The following is a 27497-nucleotide window of genomic DNA, read 5'->3' on the forward strand; positions in this document are numbered from 1 at the left end:
CATAACCTGTATTTGCAGCTCTAATTATTATTTTTTTATTTTATTTATTTATTTTTGGCTGCATTGGGTCTTCATTGCTTCACACGGGCTTTCTCTAGTTGCGGCGAATGGGGGCTACTCCTTGTTGCGATGTGCAGGCTTCTCATTGCAGTGGCTATTCTTGTTGCGAAGCACAGGCTCTAGGCGCACGGGCTTCAGTAGCTGTGGAACGCGGACTCAGTAGTTGTGGCTCGCGGGCTCTAGAGCGCAGGCTCAGCAGTTGTGGCGCATGGGCTTAGTTGCTGCGCAGCATGTGGGATCTTCCCGGACCAGGGCTCGAACCCATGTCCCCTGCATTGGCAGGCGGATTCTTAACCACTGCACCACCAGGGAAGTCCCCTGCAGCTCTAATTATTAAAAAAGCCAATTCTAGCAGGGTCTGAGATCACAGGCCTGAATTTCTGCCCCTACCATCTAATCAGTGTGTGGTCCTCCCCTATACCATTTATATCTATTGTCTAACCTCTTTGTCAGACTTGATGAAAGCAGAGCCTATGGTTAACTGCTGCTGACCATTATACTGAGGCCCTGTGCTAGTTAAAGGCTTCATCTCTACAGTTGCTATAGTAACTATCCCCTTCCTCTCCCTACAACCTATTCTGGCTCTGCCTCCACATGGCACTCTTTTCTGATTGCAGAAGAGGAGGCCGGCACATCTCTCTGTGCTCTTTGCCAGATTCAGATCTGCAAATTGTGGGGTGGAGGTATAGCAGAGCATTGTCTCATGCGTCATATAGGGTGAGGCATCCCCACCGTCTTATGTTCTGCCAGTACTATTTCTCCCTCTCTGCTACAAAAAGGATTTTCAGGGCCCTGTCCATTTTTAAAAACTGAGATGTAATTGACATATTATGTTCATTTCAGGTAGGGCCATATCCAAATTGCAGAATGGATTGGATATTTTGCTAAATACATGTTCCATGATAGGAACCAGGACTGCTGTGAGGTACTCAGAATGCAGACACTGTCCAATCCTCCTCAGGGCCTCCAGAGGAGGCCTCCAGTGGTTCACATGCAGCCTTGCTGAATCAAGTGCTGTGCTCCTTTCTTCCCTGTACATCCGGAAAGTATAAGGCAAATGGGACTCCAAAAAGTGCTGCTGGAGCCCTAGGATGAAAGACAAGCTCTGATACATACACATACAGAATGATTCAGTATCCTGTGTAAAAGAAGACACTGGAGTGCAAAGTAGGTGGTGGAGACACACTGAGGAAAGGGGGAGGGTAGACTTACAGCACCACACCATTTTTACAAGGATGTTCCAGTCAGTCATAAAACAGTGCCAGTCTCCTCAGTCCTCTTTCACATCCCCTGGTTTTTCTTCTGTTTTGTTTTGTTTTGTTTTTAATTTTGGAAGGGTCAACCTCTTCACTGGTTCAAACACTGCCCCTTCTATTTTGAGAATTCCCTGGGGGAAGTAATACCATTGTCTCCCAAGGTTACCCAACTCACTGTGTCACATTACTTGCAGTTGGGTAGGTCTTTCCTGGGTTTTACTCAAACCCCCCTTGCTGCAGTCTGAGCTCATTGCACTCAGCAGAGATGGCGATGAGCCAACCACTATCTTCGGAATAACAACTCACCAGGGACTCAGGGCCGGAAGGTCATTCTGTCCCTCCAATACTGCACAGCCTTCCAGAGCACACCCAGGGCCTGAGGCAATGACGACAGAAACACCAAGGATGCAATGTAGGACCCTGGCAGGCAGTGACAGAAGGAAAAAAAAAAAGCTCCAGACAATAATACAGACACACCGACAAAGAACGATACACCCAAACAAACTCAGAGTCAGAGAGGGACAAGATGGCTCCCCTCGGTTCGGGCGAGGCTGCGGAATTGCCAGACAGCACTTATCCGGGAAATATCCTAACTAGAAGCTTCTTCTGGCGCCGAGGCAACAGACTCTCCCCTCCACCCGGCCCTCAGAACCCCCATCCCTACTCAAGTCGGAGTGGGAGCTCCCTCTGGAAAACGACTGGGGGCGAAGGGGGACAGCCACGCCCCCGCCCCTCAGGCACAGCGAAACCGCAGAGCCAGAGCACGCGGCCCCAGCCCGGCCCCTGCGGCGCCAACGGTCCGCCCCCTGACAGGCAGCAGCCAATGAGCGGCTCCTGCCGCCGGCCTTTAAGAACCGCGCGCACTCTCCCTGCAGCGGATGCTGCCGGCCTAGCACTCCAACGGAGTTTCCATGGAGACCGAGGCTGGGCCCTGGCGGCCTTTCGACGTTGCCATGGAGACAAGTCCCGGGCTAGGGCTCCGAAGCCCCGGCTCTCTGCTGGCTCAGAACCCCGCGGAGCCGCTGTGCGAGGCCGGAGCCGCGGTGGCGGCGGCACGCTGGGACCTGCAGAAACACTCTTTGCTCATCGTGATCGGCGATATCGGTACAGAGAATCAGCTGAGGGCCGTTCGGGCCCACCTTGAGCAAGGTGAGCTTGCTGTCCTGGCTGCGCTCGGAACATCCTCCATCCCGTGCTTCTCTGCCATGTGCATCCTCCATCCCTAGCGTGCACTTCCTGAGATCTGCGCACCCTGTTAATCTGAATCATCAGCCCCTGTCACCTGCATCTTCTGTGTCACGCGTTCATATCCTCCCAAGCTGCCAACATCTCACATCTCCATCCTTCCCGCACACCCCATGGCGTTCGCAGTCTCCCTGAGGCAGGCGGGAGCGTGGGGGAGGGGGGAGCTGGGCAGTGCCTGGGTGGGGGGCCCTCTGGTTACACCCCTCCCTCCCGCAGTGTCTTGGGCCAGAGGTCCTGAAAGTCGTCACCATCCCTTGGAGAGTCCACGTCCCTACCTTAGTTTCTTCTTTAGGGCGTCTGAACAGGAACAGGGTGCGTTTTGAACGCCGCAGACAAATCTCAAATATCCCAGTGCCAGCGTCCAACCTGAGAGAGTGACCTTCGTGGCCACAAGCTCCTCAGTCCTCCACTGCCTGTGGCGCAGTGCTGCGGAGCCACCTGCGGGTGGAAGCATGCCGCGGGGGAGTGAAGGCAAGGAGGGGGCCACAGAAGGAGAGTGTAGAATCCTACTTACCTGTATGGGGAAGGCAGTCCCTAGTATCTGGGAATGGGCCCTTGGGTGTCACTTCTATCACAATTGGGCAACTGCGCAAGAAAATTCCTACATACAAACTCGTTAATGACCAAATGTAGCCTAAACTCTGCACTTCTCCCTCTGGCTCAGCAAAGCCCAAGAAAGGCACAGGATGGGAACTAGACAGAGGCACTAGCCACATTTCTTAAAGACATCAGTGAGGCTGATCATGGCAGCCATCCTTATCCCCTCCCTCTCCTTACCCCTTCTGTGAGCTTGGAAATGCTCCCACAAGTCCAATCCCTCTGACCTTATCTAGGTCCCTCTTTGTTTCTTTTTCTCTCACAGGGATTCTCTCCTGGAATATTGATTTATCATCCATTGACTTGAACCAACAATTGAGACTCTTCATTACCCGGCATCTAGCTCACTTCTCCTCAGAGGTCAAAGGTTAGGACCAGTGTCATTTGTCTCAGTCCTTTGGGTGAGGGCTGGTCACAAAAGAGCAGAAGTCCACTCTCCCTGGCAGAACTGGCCTTGTGGGAAGTTTGGGTCAGGGAGGGAGGGACTCCTGAGAGGAAAGTTGTAAAGCTCCTTAACTATCCTCACATACCCAGTACACTTCGCAGACAGATGGTATGATGGTGGAGGAAGTCTGGAGAACGTAATTTCTACTTGAGAAGAGGGTGGGTTATGGACAGCCACTGACTTGCAGTAAGGGAACGTGGTACCTCTTGAGTGATCAGTCATCTCCCAAGTAAAAATTCCTTTTTTTTTTGTTTGTTCCCCTTTCTGTATGCCCTGGCCTCCTTGCTTCCCTTTGCAGAGACCCTTGAACCTCCCACTCACCTTCCCAGATCCTTGCTTAGCAGTTTCCCTCAGGCTGCACAGCCTATCCTCCAGGTTTCAGGGTTTCTGCCTCCTCCTTTGGCTCAGTCAACAGATGTCCAGAGCAGAGCAGAAACCTTGTACCAAAGGCTGATGAGCCCATGAAATCCAGAGTGGAAGCAGGGTTTCCTGGATTTACTGCTGCAAGAACTAGTCATACTTTGAGGTTTGGCACTGAGATCAAAGTTCACAGGATGCAGCTTCCCATTCTGCTGTGTGGGAGAAATGGTCAGGAATTTGAGAAAATAATATTTTAGGAGTTATTATTCCACGACAATATCTGTGGGGAGACTGCAGAAAGCCCTACACCCCATTATAAAAGTGCTGGGCATCTGCTCATGTTATTGGTAAATGTTGACAAACCAATTCATACACCAGTGTCTTTACGGAATATAAATCCACCCAACTCAACAGTCACTGCCATCAAATGACTGAATTCGTATCTTATACAGATAATTCTCAATTATCCAGCATAATAGATAGTCACTTTCCTTCTTTTCCTGCTCCTCCTGCTAACTGCCACATGGTTGGTCATTTCCCTGATCACCTACTCCTCTGCTGCTCCTGGAGAGAGAAGACATGGTTAATATGACTAATGCTCCATTATCTTAGGAATATGTGCAGCATTTTAAAAATGTGAGTCTGGCATCTTCTTGATGTGACTGGCTTCCTATGAAGGTAACCAGTCACTGTTTTGAGACTGCCTTCTGTTTAGTATTATTCATTTCATGGCTTCCTCCATTAGCTCTAATAATTTTAAAATCAACAGTTTTACCACTTGATTAATCCTAGGAGCTTTGGTGCAAGGCTGGATAAAGGGACGGCAGCATGAAATTAATGACTGAACTGAAGTTTGGGGAGTGTCTGCTGATGTTATTAATTCACACTGAATTCTCCAACCTTGTCCTTTTGGACACGGATGTAAGAGTAGGATGCCTTCTGGAATGATGTAAGAATGAATAGAACTTAAACCAAAACACCTAGCCATTCTTCAGATTAAGATTTGGGGATGCTTGGGAAAACGCTTACAGGGAGATGCGTAGTTACTCTCAGGGACCTCTCAGAAACAAGCACTGATATACAAGCACCTACTAGATTTTCTCAAGCAAAGAGTTTTACCATGGTGTCCTCAAGAGGCTTAGGGCCATTATACCCAAGATCAGGGCTTACTTTTGAGTTTTTTTAGGTTTGGACATTTTCATGGTGGCCTGTGTATGTCCCTGGAGAATAGTGGAGAATTTCCTGGAAAACCCCACAAGGCCCAAGACAGCCACAGCCCCACCCCTGCTGGCTCCTCTTTCAGCTGTCCCCACAAACAACAGCCCAGAGCAGCTGCAGACACTTCCCCTCCCTTCAGCCTCCATTAGTGGGGAGGCAGAGGGAACCAGGCTGCTGGGATGGGCTCAGTGGAATATGCTAGTACCTTATGATTTAATCCTTTCTGCCCATCCCATAGGCTGGGCCACCATCCCTCTCACGTCTCCTCAAGCCCTGGGCCAAAATGTTGAAAAGGAGGACAAAAATTTATCTTGCTATGATGGGGAGAGTGTAATCATTCCTGCCACTACCCCCTACACACACACACACACACACACACACACACACACGCACACGCACACACACACACACGCACACGCACACGCACACACACACACACACGCGCACACACACACACACACACACAAACACACAGAAAAGGAGGGGACCCTTTGATGGAGCGTCAGTGGCCCAGCTCCTTCTAGTGGTCAAATGTGGTAAAGGCTTTGCACCACTTTTGTCTCCAGTGGTGACTTGGAGCCTTCCTTTCTAACTCCTGCAAAAAAATCTGGAGCTTCTGAGCATTTTAAAACAAACCCAGAAACGATTAGAACAGTGGGAAACTGAGCTTAAATAACACTCTAATACTACTTCTACTATTGGGCACATATAAGAAAGGGAGAGGGCTTCATAATTTATAATTCATGATGGATATTCTAGGACTAAAAAAACACAGGCTGAAGGACCAGTTTGGAAGCCTTCTGTCTGACTCTGCATCACCACTGATGCACTCACTCAGGAAGTGTTAGTTCCTTTACTTCTGCAAACATGAAGACTATTCTGAATTAATACAACAGCTCATTGGCCTCTAGAACTGGGTTTTGCATTGCTGTCAGAAATAGGAAAGGAGGGACATGAAGAGTATTTTAAGTCCCTTCCTGCAGGAACCTCCCAGGCACCTGGGTTTACCTGGGAGCTAAGTTACTCTAGAGTTGAGATTCTGGTTTAGGATTTCCCTGATCACCTAGGTGACCTCTCATAAATCTTCCACAAAAGGGAGACAGACTTCCAGTGGTATTTGTGCATTGCAGGTTTAGGATTCTAGGAATGAAGGACTTTTTCATCTTTTATGTCATTCACTCCTCATAGCATTGTTGGAGGATGGTACTAATATTACACTCATTTTATAATTCAGGAAGCAAGCTTTCAGAGGGCTTAAGTGGCTTGTTGAAAAGCATGATTAGTAAAATGGTAGAGAGGGGTCTCAAATCCAGGACTTGCGATCTCACTTTGTGTCTGAGCTCAGGCCTCCCTCTCATCTTTGGCGTCTCACCATTTCATTGCAGCAGAGCCAAGGAACACAGCGGGTGGAGGTGTGGTTGTGGTGAGTGGCTGTTCAGAGGGTGAAGGCTGAAGGAAAACTCCACTGTGAGTTGGAACCTTGCCCAGGGTGTGGCCCTTGGGGGTAACAGCTGAGAATAAGGGTGGGCTCTGCGTTGGGCTGAGAAATGTTATTTTGTTCTCAAGCTACATGTCTACTCAAGTTTCCCTCTTTGCACACTCCAGAAAGCTCCAGAAAGCAGGGAGGAGATGGAAGGTTTGAGGTGGGAGGAAATAAGAACTATGAAGTTGCAGAAAGGAGGTGTTTCCCCTTTGTGATGTTCAGAACTCAGCCTGGTTTGTGTTGTATATCTCTGTAGCTGGCCTCCTCTATCCAAGTGGGGCTGTTGCCATGTTGCTGCTTTGCATCCCCGGATCTCAGCAAGGATTCCTCCCCCTCTGGAGTCCCCCTCCCCCCCTTGCACTGGTGACTCAGCTCCTCCTCTCCTCTGGTGGCAGTTTAGGGGGGATGGGGATGCTGAGAGCAGAGACTATTTTGGCTTCTCTGACCTTCAAAAGCTGCTCTTGGCAGCCAGGGGCAAGGGTGGGGCTGGTGCTGGGCTAAGAGTGGGTGGATGTCATTGTGAGGAAGGCAGTAGGAATCGGCCAGGACTGGGGAGGGATGATGGAAGGGAAGAGGGCAGGGGGAGATGAGCATTGCCCCGTTGGAACTGAGTGCTGGAGCTCTCCAGGTCCTCTCTTTGAGTCCTAGAGCACGTGTCACCAAATCTGAGACAGGGGTAGAGACTAAGGGAAACAGGGCCAATGTTAGAAGGATTAAGATCCTATAAAATGGAGACATCAAAGAGACATAGCGAAGTGCAGAGACAAGGAGAACAGGGACCCAACACCCTACAAAGTCATTACAAGATCTTTTTAGTCCAAAGAGTACTTTCTGTGACTTTTAATAATTGGCCTAGAGTAAGAAAATCTTGTACGCCTGGGGCCCTGGTGATTTTCCTTCATCCCTTTAACTATTTCACTGAAAGGCAGAAAGTGCCCTGAATCTTCAGAAAATGCCTCTTCATACCCAATGACCAAGAATCGCAAGTATCAGTGCCTGTGTGGTTGCTGTGCTGTGCTGCATCGGCACAGAATTGTATGCGGTCTTAGGGCCCCTGTGCCCCACCCCCGATGGGCTAGAGATGGACTAAGAACCATGTGTCCACTCCAGGATTTCAAACTACCCTCCAACCTAAAATGAGACTTATTTCTGCACTCCCACCCCATTTCTACAGCTGTGGCTCAGAAGCCAGCAGAGCTCAGCGCAACTCCCTCCCTTCAGTCGTCCCCAGCCTTCTCAAGTAGTCCCCCCTCACTCCTACCCCATGCTCTCCGGCCCCCAGCCTCTTTGTCTCCTGCTCCTCCAGGGATTGAAGGTCACTCCCTGAGTCTGAGGGGAGAGGCAGCAGATGGTTCCGGAGAGAAGGGGGGAGGGCCCAAGCAGCCCATACCTCCTACGTCCCCCCAGTGTGCAGCACAGGACTTTGGTCTTTTGGCTGATGCTAAAAGAATATTTCTTAACTAAGCGGGGTTGGGGGAGAAGGGCCCTGTGGGCCATTGGAGACCACCCTGGCTCTGAGCTGCTAGACAACTCCTCAGGTCCCAGCCAAGCAGAAGCACCAGATCACTGACATTGTGAAGGCAAAGAAACAGTTAAGTCTCCAGTGCCTCGTCATGGACCAGCCCCTCTTCCCCGCCCTGGCGCCGCCCTCACCATCAAGCGCCCCCCCCCCCACTCCCACCCCTAGTGCCGCAGACTCGTCCCCGAAGCTGCCGGCTGAGGCCGGAGCCACAGCCTCGATGAGGGTCTCTCTCCCACACCCCAGGGTAAGAACCGAACCGAACTAAAAGGCTTGGCATGGGGCACGGGGGATGCTGTGATAGGGAGGTGGGATGCGGGTAATGGGAAGGGAGTTGATACCTCATCTGGTGTGTCTGGAACTAGCCCAGCGGGGTGGGCAGGGTGGGGGAACAGAGAGAGGAGATGAACTGGCTGTGGGGCCAGCCTGGACCCAGAACCAGGTGGAAGCCAATGGGGCCGGGACCGTGACAGGCCACCTCGCGGGCTGAGCTGGGCTGAGCTGAGCTGGGAGCCAGCCGCCTAGGGGCAGCCGCAGAGGGTGGTGTCACTGGCTCTGCCCCGAGGCCTGGGGCTCTAGTGGCGTTTGGGGGCTCTGTCTTTGGTGGGGGCAGAAGAATCTGAGGGAAAGGCGGATGTTATGGGAAGGCACCTGATGGGAGGGTCTCTGGGTGTCAGCTGCTAGATTGCTCAGCTGCTCTTATGCTGGGGGGTGAACGGGACTGCGAGTTTTTGCCAAGTATGGGAAGGTGGGGACACTATGGAAAAGAAGGAAGGAAAGGGTCATTAAGACGTGGCATGCGCCTCCTCACAGACCAACCTATTTGCAGCGTGCTCCCCACACCCATTCCCTGCGACGAGCTTGAAACTTGGGCCGCGAGCCCCCCTTTCTGGCTCCCTCCGGGGATGGAGAGGCCGCTCCGGAGATTGAGAGCACTCCCTCCGCAGCAGCTGCCCCGCATTCCCCGTCCTGTCAACCCCACAGGTTCCCAGTCACGGCCTCCCACCCCACCTCATCTCTGCTTCCCTTCCCAAGATGGGGGCTCTGAACAGAGAAGCCAGTTCCTTCTCCCTCTCTGCGTCCCCCCCTCCCCGCCCCCCGTGTAGAGGCAGCCAAGAAAATGACTTGTCATGCTGGTGTGGGGGGGTGGGGGTGGGGGCGGAGCTGGAGCCTGAGCTCAGCGCGCACACTCACACTCGCTCACACACTGCGGCAGACTGCAGCTGCCCGGGCGCCCCCCCTCCCCGGCCGCCTCCCTGCGGAGACACCTGCCCTCCCGCCCGCTCAGCCTCAGCACCCGCAGCCCACCCCCCAGCCCCATCTCTGGCAAAGGGACGGGCCCCTGCCTCACCAGGTGTCCTCTCCGAAGAAGGAGGGAAGACAAGTCAATTGCCTTCAGTGGGATCGCGGGTGGTGGTGGGGTGTAGAAGAGAGAAACAGGGCTTTCCCCCAGGCCTGAAAAGGAGGAGCACAAGGTGTAAACCATGTAGTTGCCAGTCACAACCTGAGAGCACATGGGTGAGGGGCAGGGTCTTGCGCCAAGGCAAGTACTGGGATCAGAGAGGTCTATGGTTGTAAGCCAGTCTAGGGGACTGCAGGGAATGGTAGACTGGGGAAGGCGGGTAGTAGATAGAAAGCAAATCCATCCGTGCCCCAGATCTTTCTCTTTCTGGCCCTCCTAGTTCAAATGTGTGACCTTGTGTGTTCGTGGTGCGTGTGGCGGGTGGGTGTGGGGGGAGAGGAACTGCCCTTCTAAGCTAAACTGCTTAGAGCTAGCCTAGGGCCAGCCGCTCCCCGAACCATGGTGTATCCCTCATCCCTCACCTGCCCAAGCCCTGCCCGTGCGTGTCTCTGAGGTGCTTCTCATCCTCTGAACCGACCTCAAAGTGTCCCTCAACTCCCAAGTTAATAGAAAAGAACGCTTGAACTCCTCATGGGCCCCACCTACCCTGTGCGGGGCTTGGTCTTCTGACACCATCCCTAGTTCATTTCCCCCCCGCAGCTGCAACTGCAGCCCAGTGCTGCCAGATCTGCCTGATCCTGGCACCATCGCTCTTCCGCTTAACAAAGGCCCTGGCCCCAGGGTCCTCTTGTCTGAGCCCCAGAAAGAGGAGAGAGCGCTGGGTCACAGAAGAGGGTCTGGGGGACAGGTTATGTGTCCTCCCACCAATATCCTCCAGACAGCCCACTCCCCAGACCATCTGTTCAACTCCGTGTTTGTAAGGTAAATCCACTGTGTGCTGCAGTTGGTAAGGGCAGGAATGGGATGGCAGCATCCTTCTTCAGGATCTCCTGTCTAACCTGGCACTTTTTTTCTTTGCTGCATTGCTTGGTGTTTCATGTGAGCCTGGATAAGGGAAGTAGAGAGGGGATTTGATGGTGTACTATGTTCCTCCATAGCCTGGGGAATACTCTGAACCTCTCCTGCCTTATCTGTTTCTTGTTTGTGAATCCCAGACTCCCCTCTCCATGACAGAAGGCCCACAGGAGAGGTGCAAGGATGAGAGGAGAAACTGTTTGAAAGGGATGGGTTGTGGGGAGTGAACCAGGTCTTTCTGGAGCCTGGGGACATGAAGGTGAGGTGGGACGGGGAGCTGTGAAACCTTTGGTGGTGGAAACAGTATGATTGTGTGCATGTTTGTGAGTGCACGCTCAGCCTCTGAGGAACCAGAGCACAGAACAAGAGGTCCTATTTCTCCTCTGCATTGTAACCAACCCCCAAGGGTTTAGATAGCATAGACTTCTCTGAGTCTTTTCGAATGGGACTTCTGGCCTTGGATGGGGGTTTGAAAGGAGGATGAGGAGTCTGTACTCACTGCACAGAAGCACCCATCTCCTTATTTCCAGGCACTCTGGCAAGAAAGCCCAGGGCAGAGGCAAGCTAGTGAGGACAGAGCTGAGTGAGGACCATCCTCCGAGAGGCCCTCCCTTCAGCTGAGCCCCCCGCTCCCCCCCCCCACCGGTCCCCAGGCAGCACCAGGAGCTTAGTGCTCGAGAGGGACAGACAGGGACAAAAGGTTCTTGTCTCCAGGGCAGTCTGAGGCGGGAGTTCCAGGCAGAGGGGGTGGCAGATGAAGGGAGGCAGAAGACAGCCATTGTGGGAGAGGGGAGGAGGAAACCCTGAAAGGGAAGGGCTGCAGGAGCCAGTCCCTAGACCTTACTCAGCAGTAGCCAGAGTGGCAGGATCTCAGGATAAGCAGGCTTCTCTTTCCCCTAAGCCCCATTTTCTGACAGTGCATTCTTTCCTCTCCTGCCTTACACAATGCCTCTCCATTTTAGTCTATACCCACTTCCTTCAGTACAAATTCCTGCATCTCTCCCTCAGGCCAGAGGACCCTCTGCCACCAGAGTGAGATCCTAGAGACCATCGTCCTGGTAAACCCCAGTGCCGACAGCATCAGCTCCGAGGTAAGGCCAGGGCCTGTGCTTTGCCACGAGGGCCTGCCGAAAGTGCCGTAACCCACCCTTGCCAGTGCTACTGCTGTAAGGCCAGGAATTCCCGGACTTGGCTTTGAGCCATCCTCTCTCTGCCATCTAAGCTGCCTCACAATCCCAGCCCCATCCTGGAGGTGCTGTGGGGCTACCAGTGGGGAGCATGTCCTTGCAGAACTGAGGGGGACCAGGAACATTCTGTGCCCTTCCCTGGGCTTCCTCTCTCTGTGACCAGTCCTCTCCTTCCACTCTAGGTTCACCACCTCCTTAGCAGCCCCTCAGCTCACAAACTACTGATCTTGAGTGGGCAAAGTTTAGAGCCTGGGGGAGACCTCATCCTACAGAGTGGCACCTACTCCTATCAAAACTTTGCCCAGGTCCTTCAAAACCCAGAGGTAAGTTCTATGTCTGAGTGTCTAGGAGGAACAGAACATGGGGTAGGACTAGAGCTGCGGGGAGGGATCCAAGGAAGGGAAAATCCCACATTCCTTGACCGCCAGGGATGCTGGCAGAATGGTAGGAGATCACCTCAGAGAGAGATGGAGATTAGCAGATTGAGTCTGAGTTGGCTTGCGATAACCCCAATGACCTGATCAGCCTTCTATCTCCCCTTCATCTAGATTGCCCAACTGCTCAGCAATAGAGACCCTGGGATCCAGGCTTTCCTCACTGTGTCCTGCTTAGGGGAGGGTGATTGGAGCCACCTGGGACTATCCAGTTCCCAAGAGACCCTGCACCTCCGGCTAAACCCTGAGCCCATGCTGCCCACCATGGATGGCGTGGCTGAGTTCTCCGAGTACGTCTCTGAGACCGTGGATGTGCCATCTCCCTTTGACCTGCTGGAGCCCCCCACCTCAGGGGGCTTCCTCAAGCTCTCCAAGCCATGCTGCTACATCTTCCCTGGCGGCCGCGGGGACTCTGCCCTCTTTGCCGTTAATGGTTTCAATATCCTGGTGGATGGTGGCTCTGATCGCAAGTCCTGCTTCTGGAAGCTGGTGCGGCACTTGGACCGCATTGACTCCGTGCTGCTCACACACATCGGGGCAGACAACCTGCCAGGCATCAACGGACTCCTGCAGCGCAAAGTGGCGGAACTGGAGGAGGAGCAGTCCCAGGGCTCTAGCAGCTACAGCGACTGGGTGAAGAACCTCATCTCCCCCGAGCTTGGAGTCGTCTTTTTCAACGTGCCCGATAAGCTGCGGCTGCCTGATGCCTCGCGGAAGGCCAAGCGCAGCATTGAGGAGGCCTGCCTCACTCTGCAGCACTTAAACCGCCTAGGCATCCAGGCCGAGCCCCTCTACCGTGTGGTCAGCAACACCATCGAGCCGCTGACCCTCTTCCACAAGATGGGTGTGGGCCGCCTGGACATGTACGTCCTCAACCCTGTCAAGGATAGCAAGGAGATGCAGTTCCTCATGCAAAAGTGGGCAGGCAACAGTAAAGCTAAGACAGGCATTGTGCTGGCTAATGGGAAGGAGGCTGAGATCTCGGTGCCCTACCTGACCTCCATCACTGCTCTGGTGGTCTGGCTACCAGCCAACCCCACTGAGAAGATTGTGCGCGTGCTTTTTCCAGGGAATGCTCCCCAGAACAAGATCTTGGAGGGCCTGGAAAAGCTTCGACACCTGGACTTCCTGCGCTACCCCGTGGCCACGCAGAAGGAGCTGGCCACTGGGGCTGTGCCTGCCAACCTCAAACCCAGCAAAATCAAACAGCGGGCTGATAGCAAGGAGAGCCTCAAGGCCACAACCAAGACAGCCGTGGGCAAGCTGGCCAAACGGGAGGAGGTGGCCGAAGAGGGAGCCAAGGAGGCCCGCTCAGAACTGGCCAAGGAGTTAGCCAAGACAGAGAAGAAGGTAAAGGAGTCATCTGAGAAGCCCCCAGAGAAGCCTGCCAAGCCTGAGAGGGTGAGGACAGAGTCGAGTGAGGCACTGAAGGCAGAGAAGCGAAAGCTGATCAAAGACAAGGTGGGGAAGAAGCACCTGAAAGAAAAGATATCAAAGCTGGAAGAGAAAAAAGACAAAGAGAAGAAAGAGATCAAGAAGGAGAGGAAGGAGCTCAAGAAGGATGAAGGAAGGAAGGAGGAAAAGAAGGATGCCAAGAAGGAGGAGAAGAGGAAAGATACCAAACCTGAGGTCAAAAAGATTTCCAAGCCAGACCTGAAGCCCTTTACCCCTGAGGTACGTAAGACCCTCTACAAAGCCAAGGCCCCCGGCAGAGTCAAGATGGAGAAGAGCCGGGCTGCCCGTGGGGAGAAGGAGCTGTCCTCTGAGCCCCGGACACCCCCAGCCCAAAAAGGGGCTGCACCATTCCCAACAAGGGAGCTGGCCTTGTCTTCACCAGAGGATCTCACACAGGACTTCGAGGAGTTGAAGCGTGAGGAGACGGGGTTGCTGGCTGAACAAAGGGACACAGGACTAGGAGAGAAACCACTCCCCCCAGACACTGCAGAGGAGGGACTCCCAAGCACATTGGCCCCGGGGGCACCACCCTCTGTCCCAGGGCTGGAACCAGAAGAGCCTGTGATAAAGGAGAAAGAGGCTGTCCCAGACATCCCTGAGGAACAAGGCAGCAAGGACAGAGGCCCAGACTCTGGGGCTGAAACAGAGAAAGAGAGAGCCCCCTGGGAGGATAAAAAGGCAAAGGAATCAGAGGGGATCCCCGACAGAAAAGAAGCCAGAGAGGAAAGTGAACCTGAGGTAAAGGAGGATGTGATAGAGAAGGCCGAGTTAGAGGAAATGGAGGAGCTGCACCCTTCAGACGAGGAGGAAGAGGAAGAGACAAAGGCTGAGGGTTTTTACCAAAAACATAAGCAAGAAGCCTTGCAGGTAACGCCAAGGGGCAGGGAGGCTCTCGGGGTCCAGGAACTAGGACTCCAAGGCAAGGCCCCTGAGAAGGAGACCTCGTCATTCCTAAGTAGCCTGGCCACCCCTGCAGGAGCCACTGAGCACGTCTCTTACATCCAGGACGAGACAATCCCTGGCTACTCAGAGACCGAGCAGACTATCTCGGATGAGGAGATCCATGATGAGCCGGAGGAGCGTGCAGCTCCACCTAGATTTCCTACAGGTACCTATGACCTCCCTGGGCCTGAAGGTCCTGGCCCCTTTGAGGCTAGCCAGCCTGCAGACATTGCTGTTCCCACCACCCCCAGCAAAGGCTATGGAGCGCCAGAGTCGGAACTCACCTACCCCCCCAACATGGTGGCCGCCCCTCTGGCTGAAGAGGAGCATGTGTCCTCGGCCACCTCAATCACTGAGTGTGACAAGCTTTCTTCCTTTGCCACATCTGTGGCTGAGGACCAATCCGTGGCTTCACTCACAGCTCCCCAGACAGAGGAGACAGGTAAGAGCTCCCTGCTGCTTGACACGGTCACAAGCATCCCCTCCTCCCACACGGAAGCCACTCAGGGCCTGGACTATGTGCCATCAGCTGGTACCATCTCACCCACCTCCTCACTGGAAGAAGACAAAGGTTTCAAATCACCACCCTGTGAGGAGTTCTCCGTGACTGGGGAGTCAGAGAAGAGAGGAGAGATTGTACAGAGAGGCTTGTCTGGAGAGAGAGCCGTGGAAGAGGAAGAGGAGGAGACCACAAATGTACAGATGTCTGAGAAACTTCACGATCAGTATGAACCCCTGATGTTTGCTGCCCCTGGCCACACCCTACATCCCGGGGAGCCAGCCGTTGGAGAAGCGGAGGAGCGCTGCCTCAGCCCAGATGACAGCACAGTGAAGATGGCCTCTCCCCCACCATCTGGCCCACCCAGTGCCACCCACACGCCCTTTCATCAGTCCCCAGTGGAAGAAAAGTCTGAGCCCCAAGACTTTCAGGAAGCAGACTCCTGGGGAGATACTAAGCGTACACCAGGTGTGAGCAAGGAAGATGCTGCAGAAGGGACAGTCAAGCCAGGGCCTGAAGAGGGCACACCAGAGGAGGAGGGAACGTTGCCTCCTCCCAGGAGCCCCCAGGCCCAGGAAGCACCCATCAGCATTGTTGGAGGACATGCAGGCTGTACTGTCCAACTGCTGCCAGAAGAGGACAAAGCAATAGTCTTTGAGACTGTGGAGACGGGAGAGCCCACAGGGCCGATTCTGGAAACAGAAGCCCTTCCCAGAGATTTGAGAACATCACACCAAGAACCTGGTGAACCTCAGAAAGATGAGGTGCTCTGGTTTCCTGACCGAGGCCTCTCCCCTGAAGAGGTGGAGTCCCCCTCTGTCCTCAGCGTGGTCTCCCCAGACACTGCCGACCGAGAAGCCGTCCCTAGGTCTCCCTGTGGCCTGACAGAGCAGCACCTACACAAAGACCTTTGGCCACAGGTATCTCCAGAAGACACCCAGTCGCTTTCTCTCTCAGAAGAGAGTCCCAGCAAGGAGACCTCTCTGGATATCTCTTCTAAGCAGCTGTCTCCAGAAAGCCTTGGCACCCTCCAGTTTGGGGAACTAACCCTTGGAAAGGAAGAAAAAGGGCCTCTGATGCAGACTGAGGACACCTCTCACCGCCTAGCCCTTGCGTCTATTCCAGAAGCCCGTGCAGCCACAGTGTCACCTCCCACAGATGGGACCGGTGGATACGCTGCACAGGCAGACGTCACAGATGAGAGCCCTGACAGAAAATTACCTGCCAGCTCCTTCTCTCACTCTACACTGTTGGGAGATGGGAAGCAGTCACCTGGAATGATCACAAGCCCTGGTGAACACATTCTGACACCTGATAGCTCCCTCACCAAGAGTCCTGAGTCCTTGCCAAGCCCTGCCATGGAGGATATTGCCATGGAGTGGGAAGATAAAGTTCCAGAGTTGAAAGACGGACTCCCAGAGCAGAAGGAGAAGGGACCTGAGCCAAAGGATGAAGTCCTACAGCAGAAGGACAAAAGTCTGGAGCAGAAGGATACTGTCACAGAGCAGAAGGGTACAGCCATCTATCGCAAAGATGAGGTTCTGGAAGAAAAGGACAAGGCTGTGGAACAGCAGGATAAGGCTTTGGAACAAAAAGGCAGAGACTTAGAGCATAGGGACACAGCCCTGGAACAAAAGGACAAGGCCCTGGAAGGAAAAGACAAAGACTTAGAACCTAAAGACAGAGACTTAGAACCAAAAGACAAGACCTTGGAACAGGAGGACAAGGTCCCAGGAGAGAAAGATGAAATCTTAGAACAAAAAGTCAGAGACTCTGAACATAAAGACAAGGTTCCAGAGGACAAGGTCCCTGAACTGAAGGGCAAGGCCTTAGAACAGAAAGATGAAGCCCCTGAGCAGGACAAGGCCCCGGAACAGAAGGACAAGGCCTTGGAAAAGAAGGACCAGGCTTTAGAACAAAAATACTTGGCCCTAGAACAGAAGGGTGAAGCTCTGGAACAAAACATTTGTCCAAAGGCTGTTGAACAAAAAGACAAGATTCTGGAAGAGAAGGACAGAACTCAGGAGCAGGAGAGTCCTGTGCAGGAGGATAAAACCATGACACTAAAGGAGAAGATCCTAGAGGAAAAATCTCCAGAAAAAGTCAAGGCTGTGGGACAGAAGGAAGAAGCTCTGCTGGAGAAGACCAAAGCTCTGGGGCTGGAAGAGAGCCCAGTGCAGGAGGACAAGGCCCGGGAGCAGGACGAGAAGTACTGGAAGGAGCAGGACGTGGTCCAGGAGTGGCAAGAAACATCTCCAGCCAGAGGAGAGCCAGCTGGAGAACAGAAGGAGCCTGCCCGGACATGGGAGGACACATCTCCTGAGCAGGAGGACAGGTACTGGAGGGGCACAGAGGATGTGGTCCTGGAACAGGACACATACTGGAGGGAGCTGAGCTGTGAGCGGAAGGTCTGGTTCCCTCATGAGCTGGGTGGCCAGGGGGCCCGGCCACGGTTCACAGAAAAGCGGGAGAGCACTTTCCTCGATGAGGGGCCGGATGATGAGCAGGAAGTGCCCCTCTTGGAGCCTACACCCAAGAGTCCCTGGGCCTCAGACTTTAAAGGCTTCCAGGAGCCCTCACCACAGAAGGAGCTGGAGGTGGAGCGCTGGCTTGCTGAGTCACCAGTTGGGCTGCCACCAGAGGAAGAGGACAAGCTGACTCGCTCCCCTTTTGAGATCATCTCTCCTCCGGCCTCCCCACCTGAGATGGTTGGACAGAGGGTTCCGCCAGCCACAGGACAAGAGAGCCCTATCCCAGAGCCTAAGCCCATGCCACCCATGAGGAATGAGCCCACCACCCCGTCATGGCTGGCTGACATCCCACCATGGGTGCCCAAGGACAGACCCCTGCCCCCTGCACCCCTGTCCCCAGCTCCAGCTCCCCCAACACCTGCCCCACAGCCACTCACTCCTGCGCCCTTCTCTTGGGACACAGCCGAGTATGACAGTGTGGTGGCTGCAGTGCAGGAGGGGGCAGCTGAGTTGGAAGGCGGGCCGTACTCCCCCCTAGGGAAGGACTACCGCAAGGCTGAAGGGGAAAGGGAAGAAGAAGGTGGGGTTGGGGTTCCTGACAGCAGCCCCCTCGGGTCAAAGGTCCCAGAGGCCAGCGCGAGCCTTGCCTCTAAGGAGCCCGAGCAGACCGAGCCAGAGCAGAGAGAGCCCACACCCTATCCCGATGAGCGAAGCTTCCAGTACGCAGACATCTATGAGCAGATGATGCTCACTGGGCTGGGCCCTGCATGCCCCACTAGAGAGCCTCCACTTGGAGCAGCTGGGGATTGGCCCCCACACATCTCAGCCAAGGAGGAGGCTGCTGGCCAATGCACATCTGCAGAGAAGGAGCTTTCATCTCCTGTCTCACCCCATCGCCTCCAATTCGACACTCCAACCTTCAGCTATGCAGCTCTGGCGGGACCCACCGTACCCCCCAAGCAGGAGCCTGAGCCAGGGCCAAGCGTGGATCCCAGCCTCACCCCACCTGCAATACCCCCCCGTGCTCCTATCCCCCAGAGCAAAGGCCCAAGCCCCCCACTTAATGGTAACATCCTGAGCCATAGCCCAGATAGGAGAACCCCATCCCCCAAGGAACCAGGCCGTGGTCACTGGGATGACAGCACGAGTGACTTGGAGCTGGAGAAGGGGGCTCGGGAGCAGCCTGAGAAAGAGGCCCAGTCCCCAAGTCCTCCGCAGCCCATGCCTGCAGGCCCCTCCGCCCTGTGGCCTGAAAGTGAGGCACATACCAGCCCTTCCTTGGACTCCCACCTGGGTCCTGCCCGACCCAGCCTGGACTTCCCTGCATCAGCCTTTGGCTTCTCCTCATTGCAGCCAGCTCCTCCACAGCTGCCCTCTCCAGCAGAACCCCGCTCGGCACCCTGTGGGTCCCTTGCCTTCTCTGGTGACCGAGCTTTGGCTCTGGCTCCAGGGCCCCCCACCAGAGCCCGGCATGATGAGTACCTAGAAGTGACCAAGGCCCCCAGCCTGGACTCTTCACTGCCCCAGCTCCCATCACCCAGCTCTCCCGGGGCCCCTCTCTCCAGTCTTCCGCGACCTGCCTCACCAGCCCTATCTGAAGGCTCCTCTTCTGAGGCCACCACACCTGTGATGTCGAGTGTGGCTGAGCGCTTCCCTCCCGGCCTGGAGGCTGCAGAACAAGTGTCTGTAGAGCTGGTCCCAGGAATGGAACCAGCTGCCCATGGCCTCTGGGACCTCACTGCTCTGAGCCCAGCACCTCCAGCTTCACTGGACCTGGCCCCAGCTCTGGCTCCAAGCCTGCCTGGAGACATGGATGAGGGCACCCTGCCCTGCCGCCTGGAGTGCTCAGGGGCAGCCACCAAGAAGCCAAGCCCCTTACAGGGCCCCTCCAGGGATCGTGCCACCAATGGCCCAACTGAAACCAGCCCCAAGCCCCCAGGCCCTGCCCCAGCTGAGGCTGAGAAAGGAAAGGCTGAGGACTGTCCCGCCTGGGAACGTGGGGCCTGGCCTGAGGGAGCCGAGAGGAGCTCCAGGCCTGACACGCTGCTCTCCCCGGAGCAGCCACGGTGCCCTGGAGGGGCCTCTGGAGACCAACCTAGAAGTGTCTCCCCTGAGATGGAGGCTGGGCCCCAGGGATGTGCTGCTGAGCCCCGGCCGCATCGTGGGGAGCTCTCTCCGTCCTTCCTGAACCCACCTCTGCCTCAATCCACGGATGACAGTGACCTCTTAACTGAGGAAGCTCGGCTGGTAGGGAGAGGGGGGCGGCGTCGGGTGGGGGCTGCAGGGGCCACAGGGGGCCCCTGCCCCGTGGCAGATGAGACACCCCCGACGTCAGTCAGCGACTCGGGCTCCTCGCAGTCAGATTCTGACGTTCCACCAGAAACTGAGGAGTGTCCATCCATCACAGCTGAGGCAGCCCTCGACTCAGATGAAGATGGGGACTTCCTGCCTGTGGACAAAGCTGGTGGGTTTAGTGGGACTCACCATCCCAGGCCTGGCCATGACCCACCCCCTATCCCCCAGCCAGACCCTCGCCCAGCCCCTCCCCGCCCTGACGTGTGCATGGCTGACCCCGAGGGGCTCAGCTCAGAGTCTGGAAGGGTAGAGAGGCTACGGGAGAAGGAGAAGACACAGGGGAGAGTCGGCCGCAGGGCCACAGGCAGGGCCAAGCCAGCGTCTCCTGCCCAGCGTCTGGATCTTCGGGGAAAACGCTCACCCACCCCTGGTAAAGGGACTGCAGATCGAGCATCCCGGGTGCCACCCCGACCACGCAGCACTCCAAGCCAGGTCACCCCAGCAGAGGAAAAGGATGGACACAGCCCCATGTCCAAAGGCCTAATCAATGGACTCAAGGCAGGACCAAGTAAGTATAACATGGAAAGTGGGAGAGATTGTGGTTTGGGGCTGGGTGTGGCTGGTCAAGGGCTCCAGTGGAAGAGAGGGAGGGTGGGAGGGAAGAAGAAGGTTGCCAAAAGAGTTCTGCTTTCCCTCTACAATGAGTTCTGTGTTGTCTCTACAGCGGCCTTGGGTTCCAAGGGCAGCTCTGGCCCCCCTGTATATGTGGATCTTGCCTATATCCCGAATCATTGCAGTGGCAAGACTGCTGACCTTGACTTCTTCCGACGAGTGCGTGCATCCTACTATGTGGTCAGTGGGAATGACCCTGCCAATGGCGAGCCGAGCCGGGCTGTGCTGGACGCCCTGCTGGAGGGCAAGGCCCAGTGGGGGGAGAATCTTCAGGTGAGTGGCAAGAAGCACCAAGGAGGTAGTCTGGTCAAACTTTACTCAGAGGCAGCAATGGAACACAGTCTCTATTTATAAAAGGACTGAGGGGCACTTCCCTGGCGGTCCAGTGGTTAAGACTCTGCGCTTCCACTGCAGGGGGCGCAGGTTTGATCCCTGGTTGGGGAACTGACATCCTGCATGTCGCACAGCGCGGCCAAAAAAATAAATAAAACATAATAAAATACAAGGACTGAGTTCTTTCTCCGGGAGTGGGACTACATCCTGGACCATCAGGTGCCCCATCCCCCGACTTCACATCCTCACCTCAGGCATGTCTTGTCTCCCACCTAGGTAACTCTGATCCCTACTCACGACACGGAGGTGACTCGTGAGTGGTACCAGCAGACTCATGAGCAGCAGCAACAACTGAACGTTCTGGTCCTGGCGAGCAGCAGCACCGTGGTCATGCAGGATGAGTCCTTCCCAGCCTGCAAGATTGAGTTCTGAAAGAACCACTCTCCCTTCCCCAAGGATCTGCTCCCACAACCCCCTTAGAGAATGGCTAATGCTGAGTCCTTTGGGGTTGAGGGACATGGGAGTTGAGGGGGGCGAGGGGGACAGGATGTCCAGTGGGAACTTAGGCTGGACTAAACGGGAGGGGTTGTGCCTCCCCTTCATCCATGCCTGAAAGGAGTCTCAAAACCAAAGGTAACAGGATTAGGATAGGGGGAGGGTGCAAAATTAGGATACAAGGTCATATGATGCCTGAGAACCTTGGAGTGACACCCTCTCTTAGCACTGCCTAATGCTGGTGTTGGGTGGGGAGTGAGGATGGATCTCAGAGAGCAACCTCCTCCCTCATGGAGGGAGATCATATCCCCAACCCCAAGGACCTCTTTATCTTAATCTATGTATTTAGCATCCCAAGGAAGGATTTCCAATAGTAATTTATGTGACCTGGGGGCAGGATACTGTCAGTGAGGTTGCCAGAGCTGCATCCTTTCCTCCATCTCCCATTCCCTTCCCCACCAGAGTCTGGGTCCCAGCAGGGTTCTGGGGGTATGCTGCTGCTACACTGTCCCACTGCTTCTCTCCGTATCTGAATGTTTCAATCCAAAACTTGAAGCTCTTTTGACCAACAGATTGGTGAGAGAAGAAAGGAGCTTATCCTCCCGGCCCCTGCTTCATACCATTCACATCTCAGAGCTGTGCCCAGACCAGGCCTACTGGGCAGCACAAAGGAGCAAGGAGAGCCCAGCCCCAATCGCAGACTTCTTCCAAGCTCCCTGACCTTATGAAGTTTTCACCCACCCATTCCAACTCTCCTTATCCCTTCTCATACCTGCTTGGCTTATCTGCATGTGGTCACCTGCTGTGGCCTGGTGTGTAATGGGTTAAAAAGCCACTGCCTGACATCCTAACATTTGACACCCCAGCAACGTGTGACTCCCCCAACATTCCACTATGCCATCCTGCAGCTGAAATGGGAACGCTGGCTGCTTTTCCAGCCCCAGACTCTTGGACAGAGGATCGGGGAGGTGGAGGCCATGCCAGAGGACTTGGGGAAAATGAGAGGGAGGAAGGAAAGAGGGAGAGGAAGCTGAGCTAGGTCTTAACTCCTACTGAGTGAGATGAAAACAGGCCGAAAATACCACCCCAGGAGAGGACCTCACCCCAAGCAAGCCAATAAGCAGCCCTGCCGGACGACTGCAGGACTGAGAAATCCAGACGCTCTTCAGGGCTCAGCTTCTCTGCCAAATGACTGTGTGGAAACCAAAACGAGACCACCTGTGTTCTTCCTAGCTCCCACCCTCTCGTGCTGCTGTGCTCTGCTCCCTCCCACACGTCCCTGCTACAGTTCCCAGCTGCTGTGACGGAGCCACCTCCAACTCTAACAATAAATCAAGTTCATTACAGACGCCGTAGTGCTGCTTAGGCCTTTTCTGACTCCACACGTTGCTTAGTTGCTGGGCCCTGGCTTCTAACTCTCTGCTTCTACCAGCATGGTCATTTATCTTGATGCCTTTGATGACTGGAAGCAGTTCCAGGACCCAGGGAAGCCAGAGAATATAGGGCAGGTGAAGGGAGAAAAAGTTATGGGAAGCCAGCATTATTTCTGAAAATAGGTGAGAATGCCCAAGTATGGGTAATAGGAACTGAGGGTGGGGACATATATTTGGTTTGGGGGAGGAAAGAAAGGCAGGGGGCCTCCTGGGAAGGGGATCTGCATACCATGGGGTCAAGAGCTAAGGACCGAATAACCAGCATCAGATACCTTGTGTAGGAGAACACCAAAGAGGTAAGGAATTGAGGGGCCCTAAGAGATCCAGAGCCTATTGAGATTGTAAACAGCTTTCACCTGTGCAGTCAGGCTTTCCATGAAGTATTATAAAATGTTGGATTTTCCTCTGCAGTGAAACCCTTTATAGTCCTGGGTATGTCAGGAAAGGCCAAGTTGTGAATGTGAATACATGCGGAGGGGGATATTCCAGCCCCCCTAGTGTTCTAGGCTTTCCCAGTGTAAAGACATCAAGGGGGTAAAGAAAGCACACGCCGTTTATATCAACTCCTGACACTCACTCCCAAGCATCAGTTAAAAATTAAGAGGGTGATTCCAACGATCTGGTGAGAAGGCACTGTACCCTTTGGTGCTTCACAGAGATAGAACCTCTCTTCCCGGTAACACTATTTATTTAAGAAATTTTGGGATTGTAGGCTGATTGCCATAGGGACCTCCTGGGATGTTTAATCTCCATATTTTTAAGGTCCATTCCTGCTCAACTACAATGGCTTTTGACTGGTTCAGATTAATTCAGTCACAGACTTGACTGACCTACAGTCATTCATTCTTTTTTTTTTTAAATATTTATTTATTTGGTTGTGCCAGGTCTTAGTTGTGGCTCGCAGACTCCTTAGTTGCAGCACAGGTGCTCCTTAGTTGTGGCCAGCAGCCTCCTTAGTTGTGGCATGCGAACTCTTAGTTGCAGCATGCATGTGGGATCTAGTTCCCTGACCAGGGATTGAACCCCGACCCCCTGCATTGGGAGCACAGAGTCTTAACCACTGTGCCGCCAGGGAAGTCCCCAGTCATTCATTCTTGAATTCACAAGGACATACATCATCACCACCATTATTATGGTTGACTATTCTCATTATTTTATATTTATTGAGCACTCATAATGTTCCGGCCCCCAACTCCAATGACCACATTACCCCTCCTACTCACCCCCATCCCCATCCCCATCCCCAGATCTTTGGGAAAAGCTTCATAATCACACCTGGCCTTAAAGACACAATGATATGAGGACAAATCCTATGGGGACCCTGGAGTATTTGGTCTTTGGCCAGTCTGTCCCTGACTTGACTACAGAAATATATATATAATCTTTGCTCATGTCTGTACAATACTGATCTCTGCTGATTGCTTAAAATAGAACCTGATTTTTCTCTACTACAATATCTCCTAAGCCATATAGTCCCACAACAAAAGGAGGCCCAGCTTTACAGATTGGCCAAGAACCCCCAGAGCATTTTAAGTAGTTACTCTGAAATTTTCACAGCAATCTAATACCTATTTTTCCCTAGAGCTATTGCCCAGAGGAACAGGACTAGGGCAGAGAGGGCACCTGGGGATGATATGGAAACATCCATAAGCCCAATCTAAAAATTTGTGGCCATGATGGGTATTTGTTTGGGAAAGGAACTCTTTTTTCCCAGACATTTCAGACAGCCATCCTGGGCCCACCTGAGGATACTAACAAAGACAAGAGTCCCCTGAATGCGCATATGGTCTAAGGGTACCTTGAAAAGTTGTGAATATTTTCCAGAAAAGTAGAGACCTTGGAGTCCCCTTTTGCACTTGCTATCCCCAGGTGTTGTCTTCAGCAGTTAAGTGGCAGTTCCTTTACCAATCTGGGATTTCCTGGGATGATCAGAGAAAGTTAGGTAATGATAGACCCATTTACCTCTTGAAGGAAATCGTTTTCAAGTCTAATGGCTGGGTGAGAAGTCAACAGCTGCTTTAACCTGAAGTTGGCTCCTCCCCAAGCCCAGCTCTGGCACAGGTATGCTTCATGCCAAGAGGACTGCTTCCTCAGACACCTCTGGTGAGATCCAAGGCCTTAATGCTGGCGGGTGAGTTAGCCAACAGAAAAATTTGCTAGCTCAAATGTCTGGTATAGTGTGACACCACTAATGAGAAAATGATTAATCACATGTTGCTGGTGGAAGGGGTGAGTTCTGGTCACAGGCTAGAGACTGGCTCTGAGGGTTTACATTGCTAGATGGATACTGGACTTCAGGAACATCCTCTCCAGACAGCTGGTCAATCAACTCAGGGACCACATAGGACTGCTGCTGATTCACCTCCTCTGGGACCTCCTGGACATGCAGATCACCCTCCCCAGGGAACTCTTGGGATGGTTTATCAACCTCTGGGATGTCCTGAGACAACAAAATGATTGCAGAAGCCTCTTGGGCCAGCCTGCCAATGTCCCCAGAGAATTCCTGGCATGGCTGGCTGAGCTCCTCAGGGATCCCTTGGGCTGGTTTGCCGACTTCCACGAGGATTTCCTGGGCCAGGCCACCAACCCCTACAGGTAACCCAGGGACCCGCCTGCCAACCTCCACAGGGGCCCCCTGGCGTGGCTGGTTGACCTCCTCAGAGTTCTCCTGGCAAAGCTCGCAAGCTTCCTCAGAGACTTTCTGGTACAGTAGGCTGGCATTCTGGCATGGTTGGCTGATCTGAGGGACCTCCTGGCATGTCTGGTTAACATCATCATGGTTCTCCTGGCATGGCTGGCTGATGTCAGGGACTTCCTGGCATGGCTGGCTGACCTCTTCAGGGATGTTCTGGCATGGCTGGCTGACCTCCTCAGCAACCTTCTGGCATGGCTGGCTGGTTTCCACAGGTGGTTCCTGTGGGGACTGGTTTCGTTCAAAAGGCTCTTGTTCCCCTTCTATGGGGAGCTCTTGTGCTCCATTCCCAATGGTCTCCTGGAGCAGCCCAAGGCCTTGATGTTCTTCAGTCACATGTGAATTTAGGGAGGGGTGATCACTGAAGCCAAAATGGCAGTTACCATCCACTGCAGTAGGGGAGGAAGGACCAGCGCTGGACACAGTGCTGGAAGGGCCACTGCTGTCTGCAAAGTAAAGTCAGGAGACCAAGTCAGACAAGATGGAAGAGTAGGTTCTATGTATGTAGTTCAAATGCCAGAACAGACGGCCTATATTACTCATGTCTTCGGGAAAGAGGGTCTGAATTCTTCTTAAGTTATGCAGAGACTCCTAAGTTAGCCTAGCCCAGGAACCGTTGCTTTGGCCTAAGGTATACTACAGGAGTGGCACTAAGGGACATCTAAGACTTCAGGAGACAGTGCTGAGGCCCACTTCATCCAGTTCTTTCATAAATGTACCCCCATTCCAACTCCAAATTCCCATGGCCCCTCATTCTTACTTTGGAGGCATATGAACACTTCATACCAGTGGTTCATAATTAGGGTTACATACCAAAATTATGGGAAATTTTTTAAAAAAATAGATATTTCCAGATTCCATCTCCAGAGATTCTAATTCTACATTTAGGGTAAAGGTGTGGGATGTTGAAACACTCCCAGTTAAATCTGATGTATATCTTTTGTTAAGAATTATTTCTTTAAAACACATTTCTGGGGCAGAGGTAACCTTTATTTACTGCCCAAGAGACAAGTAAGCAGGAAAATGTAGAAAAACTTTGTGAATCAGAATAATAGGAAGGAAAATGATTTACTCAAAGATGGAAGACTGCCATGAAATCTCTAAATGGCGGCAGTTCTTTTATTTTTTTTTAATGGCAGCAGTTCTTAATTAACCTTTCTGGGGGTCACTGACCCCCTTTGACATTCTAATGAAAGTCATGGACTATCTTCCCAGGAAAATGTACATATGGATATTCCCCCTCATCTTTACATATAATTCCTGGGGTTCATAGACTTTACCCTGAAATCCATCTACAGATCCAGGGTTAAGACCCTCTAAGCCTTGGGACATACAGTGTTACAGGCTTATGGATATTATATACATATAAAATACAAAAACTAATTCCTAGATCTTGACAGTAGTAAATGAAGGCCTTAGAGTCTTCAGTTACACTGTGGGACAACTCCTACCCCAACTTCTACCTTTCATTAATCTCTAGTAGGAAACTAATCTACTTTTCCCTTTGTAAATATCATACTAATTGATGGTACTGTAGCTTTAAAGCACTCTGATATCAATAATGATAGATTTTGGAAATCGGGGACAGCTGAATAGCTTGTCATCAATGAGAACCAGGGAAGTTGGTAAACCTGAGTCTGCAAAGGCTCCAACAGTCATTGAGTTTAAGGAATGCCAGCTATCTCTTTTCTGTAAAGCAGGGGTCCCCAGAGCCCCCCCCACTTCCGAGGCCTGTTAGGAACCAGGCCGCACAGCAGGAGGTGAGCGGTGGGCTAGCAAAGAAGCTTCATCTGCCAGCCGCTTGCCATCACTCCCTATCACTCCATTACCGCCTGAACCATGCTCCTCCCCACTGGTCCGTGGAAAAATTGTCTTCCACGAAACCAGTCCCTGATACCAAAAAGATTGGGGACCGCTGCAGTAAAGGATTATATGAGGCATGCTTCAAGTGGAAAAAAAAAAAAAAAGAGGAATGTGGTTTGGGGCCAACAAGGCCTATTTAGGGCAGACAGACAGACCCTAAAGAAAATGTTTACCAGTGAGGCTATACATCTGATACTGAGATTTAAAAAAGAAGAAAACGTGTAAG

General features: G+C 53.2%; 2 protein-coding genes across 16 annotated transcripts in view; one reads left to right on the forward strand and one right to left on the reverse strand.

Annotated features, from left to right (window-relative positions):
• Positions 1-2125: 2125 nt before the first annotated feature.
• On the forward strand, positions 2126-22632 carry MAP1A (microtubule associated protein 1A). Of its 2 annotated transcripts, XM_027084117.1 has the most exons (7): positions 2126-2465; positions 3424-3525; positions 11509-11591; positions 11870-12010; positions 12236-20351; positions 20508-20728; positions 21065-22632. In XM_027084117.1, exons 1-7 carry the CDS (start codon positions 2228-2230, stop codon positions 21218-21220), a joined length of 9057 nt encoding a protein of 3018 aa, XP_026939918.1. In that variant the 5' UTR covers positions 2126-2227; the 3' UTR covers positions 21221-22632. The 2 variants fall into 2 exon arrangements, with proteins under 2 accessions (XP_026939918.1, XP_026939919.1); XM_027084118.1 differs by lacking the exons at positions 2126-2465; positions 3424-3525 and adding an exon at positions 8339-8430.
• A 1217-nt stretch (positions 22633-23849) lies between these two features.
• The window catches only part of PPIP5K1 (diphosphoinositol pentakisphosphate kinase 1), a 49539-nt gene continuing 45891 nt past the window's right edge, over positions 23850-27497 (reverse strand). For 8 of the 14 annotated variants that reach the window (XM_027084121.1, XM_027084120.1, XM_027084119.1 and 5 more), the window contains one exon: positions 23850-25854. In XM_027084121.1, the coding sequence (XP_026939922.1) occupies positions 24920-25854 (935 nt within the window). In that variant the 3' untranslated portion in view covers positions 23850-24919. The remainder of the gene's footprint in view (positions 25855-27497) is intronic. The other 6 variants (XM_027084131.1, XM_027084133.1, XM_027084130.1 and 3 more) reach the window with 2 other exon arrangements.

Source organism: Aethalodelphis obliquidens, unplaced genomic scaffold (genome assembly GCF_003676395.1).
Source record: "Aethalodelphis obliquidens isolate GAN/ISIS:26980383/991018 unplaced genomic scaffold, ASM367639v1 scaffold51, whole genome shotgun sequence".
Taxonomy (NCBI): Eukaryota; Metazoa; Chordata; class Mammalia; order Artiodactyla; family Delphinidae; genus Aethalodelphis; species Aethalodelphis obliquidens.

What these genes read in the sequence shown, in the direction of transcription:
- MAP1A (XM_027084117.1), top strand. Translation starts at nt 2,228, where the DNA reads ATGGAGACCGAGGCTGGGCCCTGGCGGCCTTTCGACGTTGCCATGGAG. An exon ending in AGGTCCTTCAAAACCCAGAG is followed by an intron (nt 12,011 to 12,235) that starts GTAAGTTCTATG and finishes CCCTTCATCTAG; the next exon opens with ATTGCCCAACTGCTCAGCAA. An exon ending in AGTGGGGGGAGAATCTTCAG is followed by an intron (nt 20,729 to 21,064) that starts GTGAGTGGCAAG and finishes TCTCCCACCTAG; the next exon opens with GTAACTCTGATCCCTACTCA.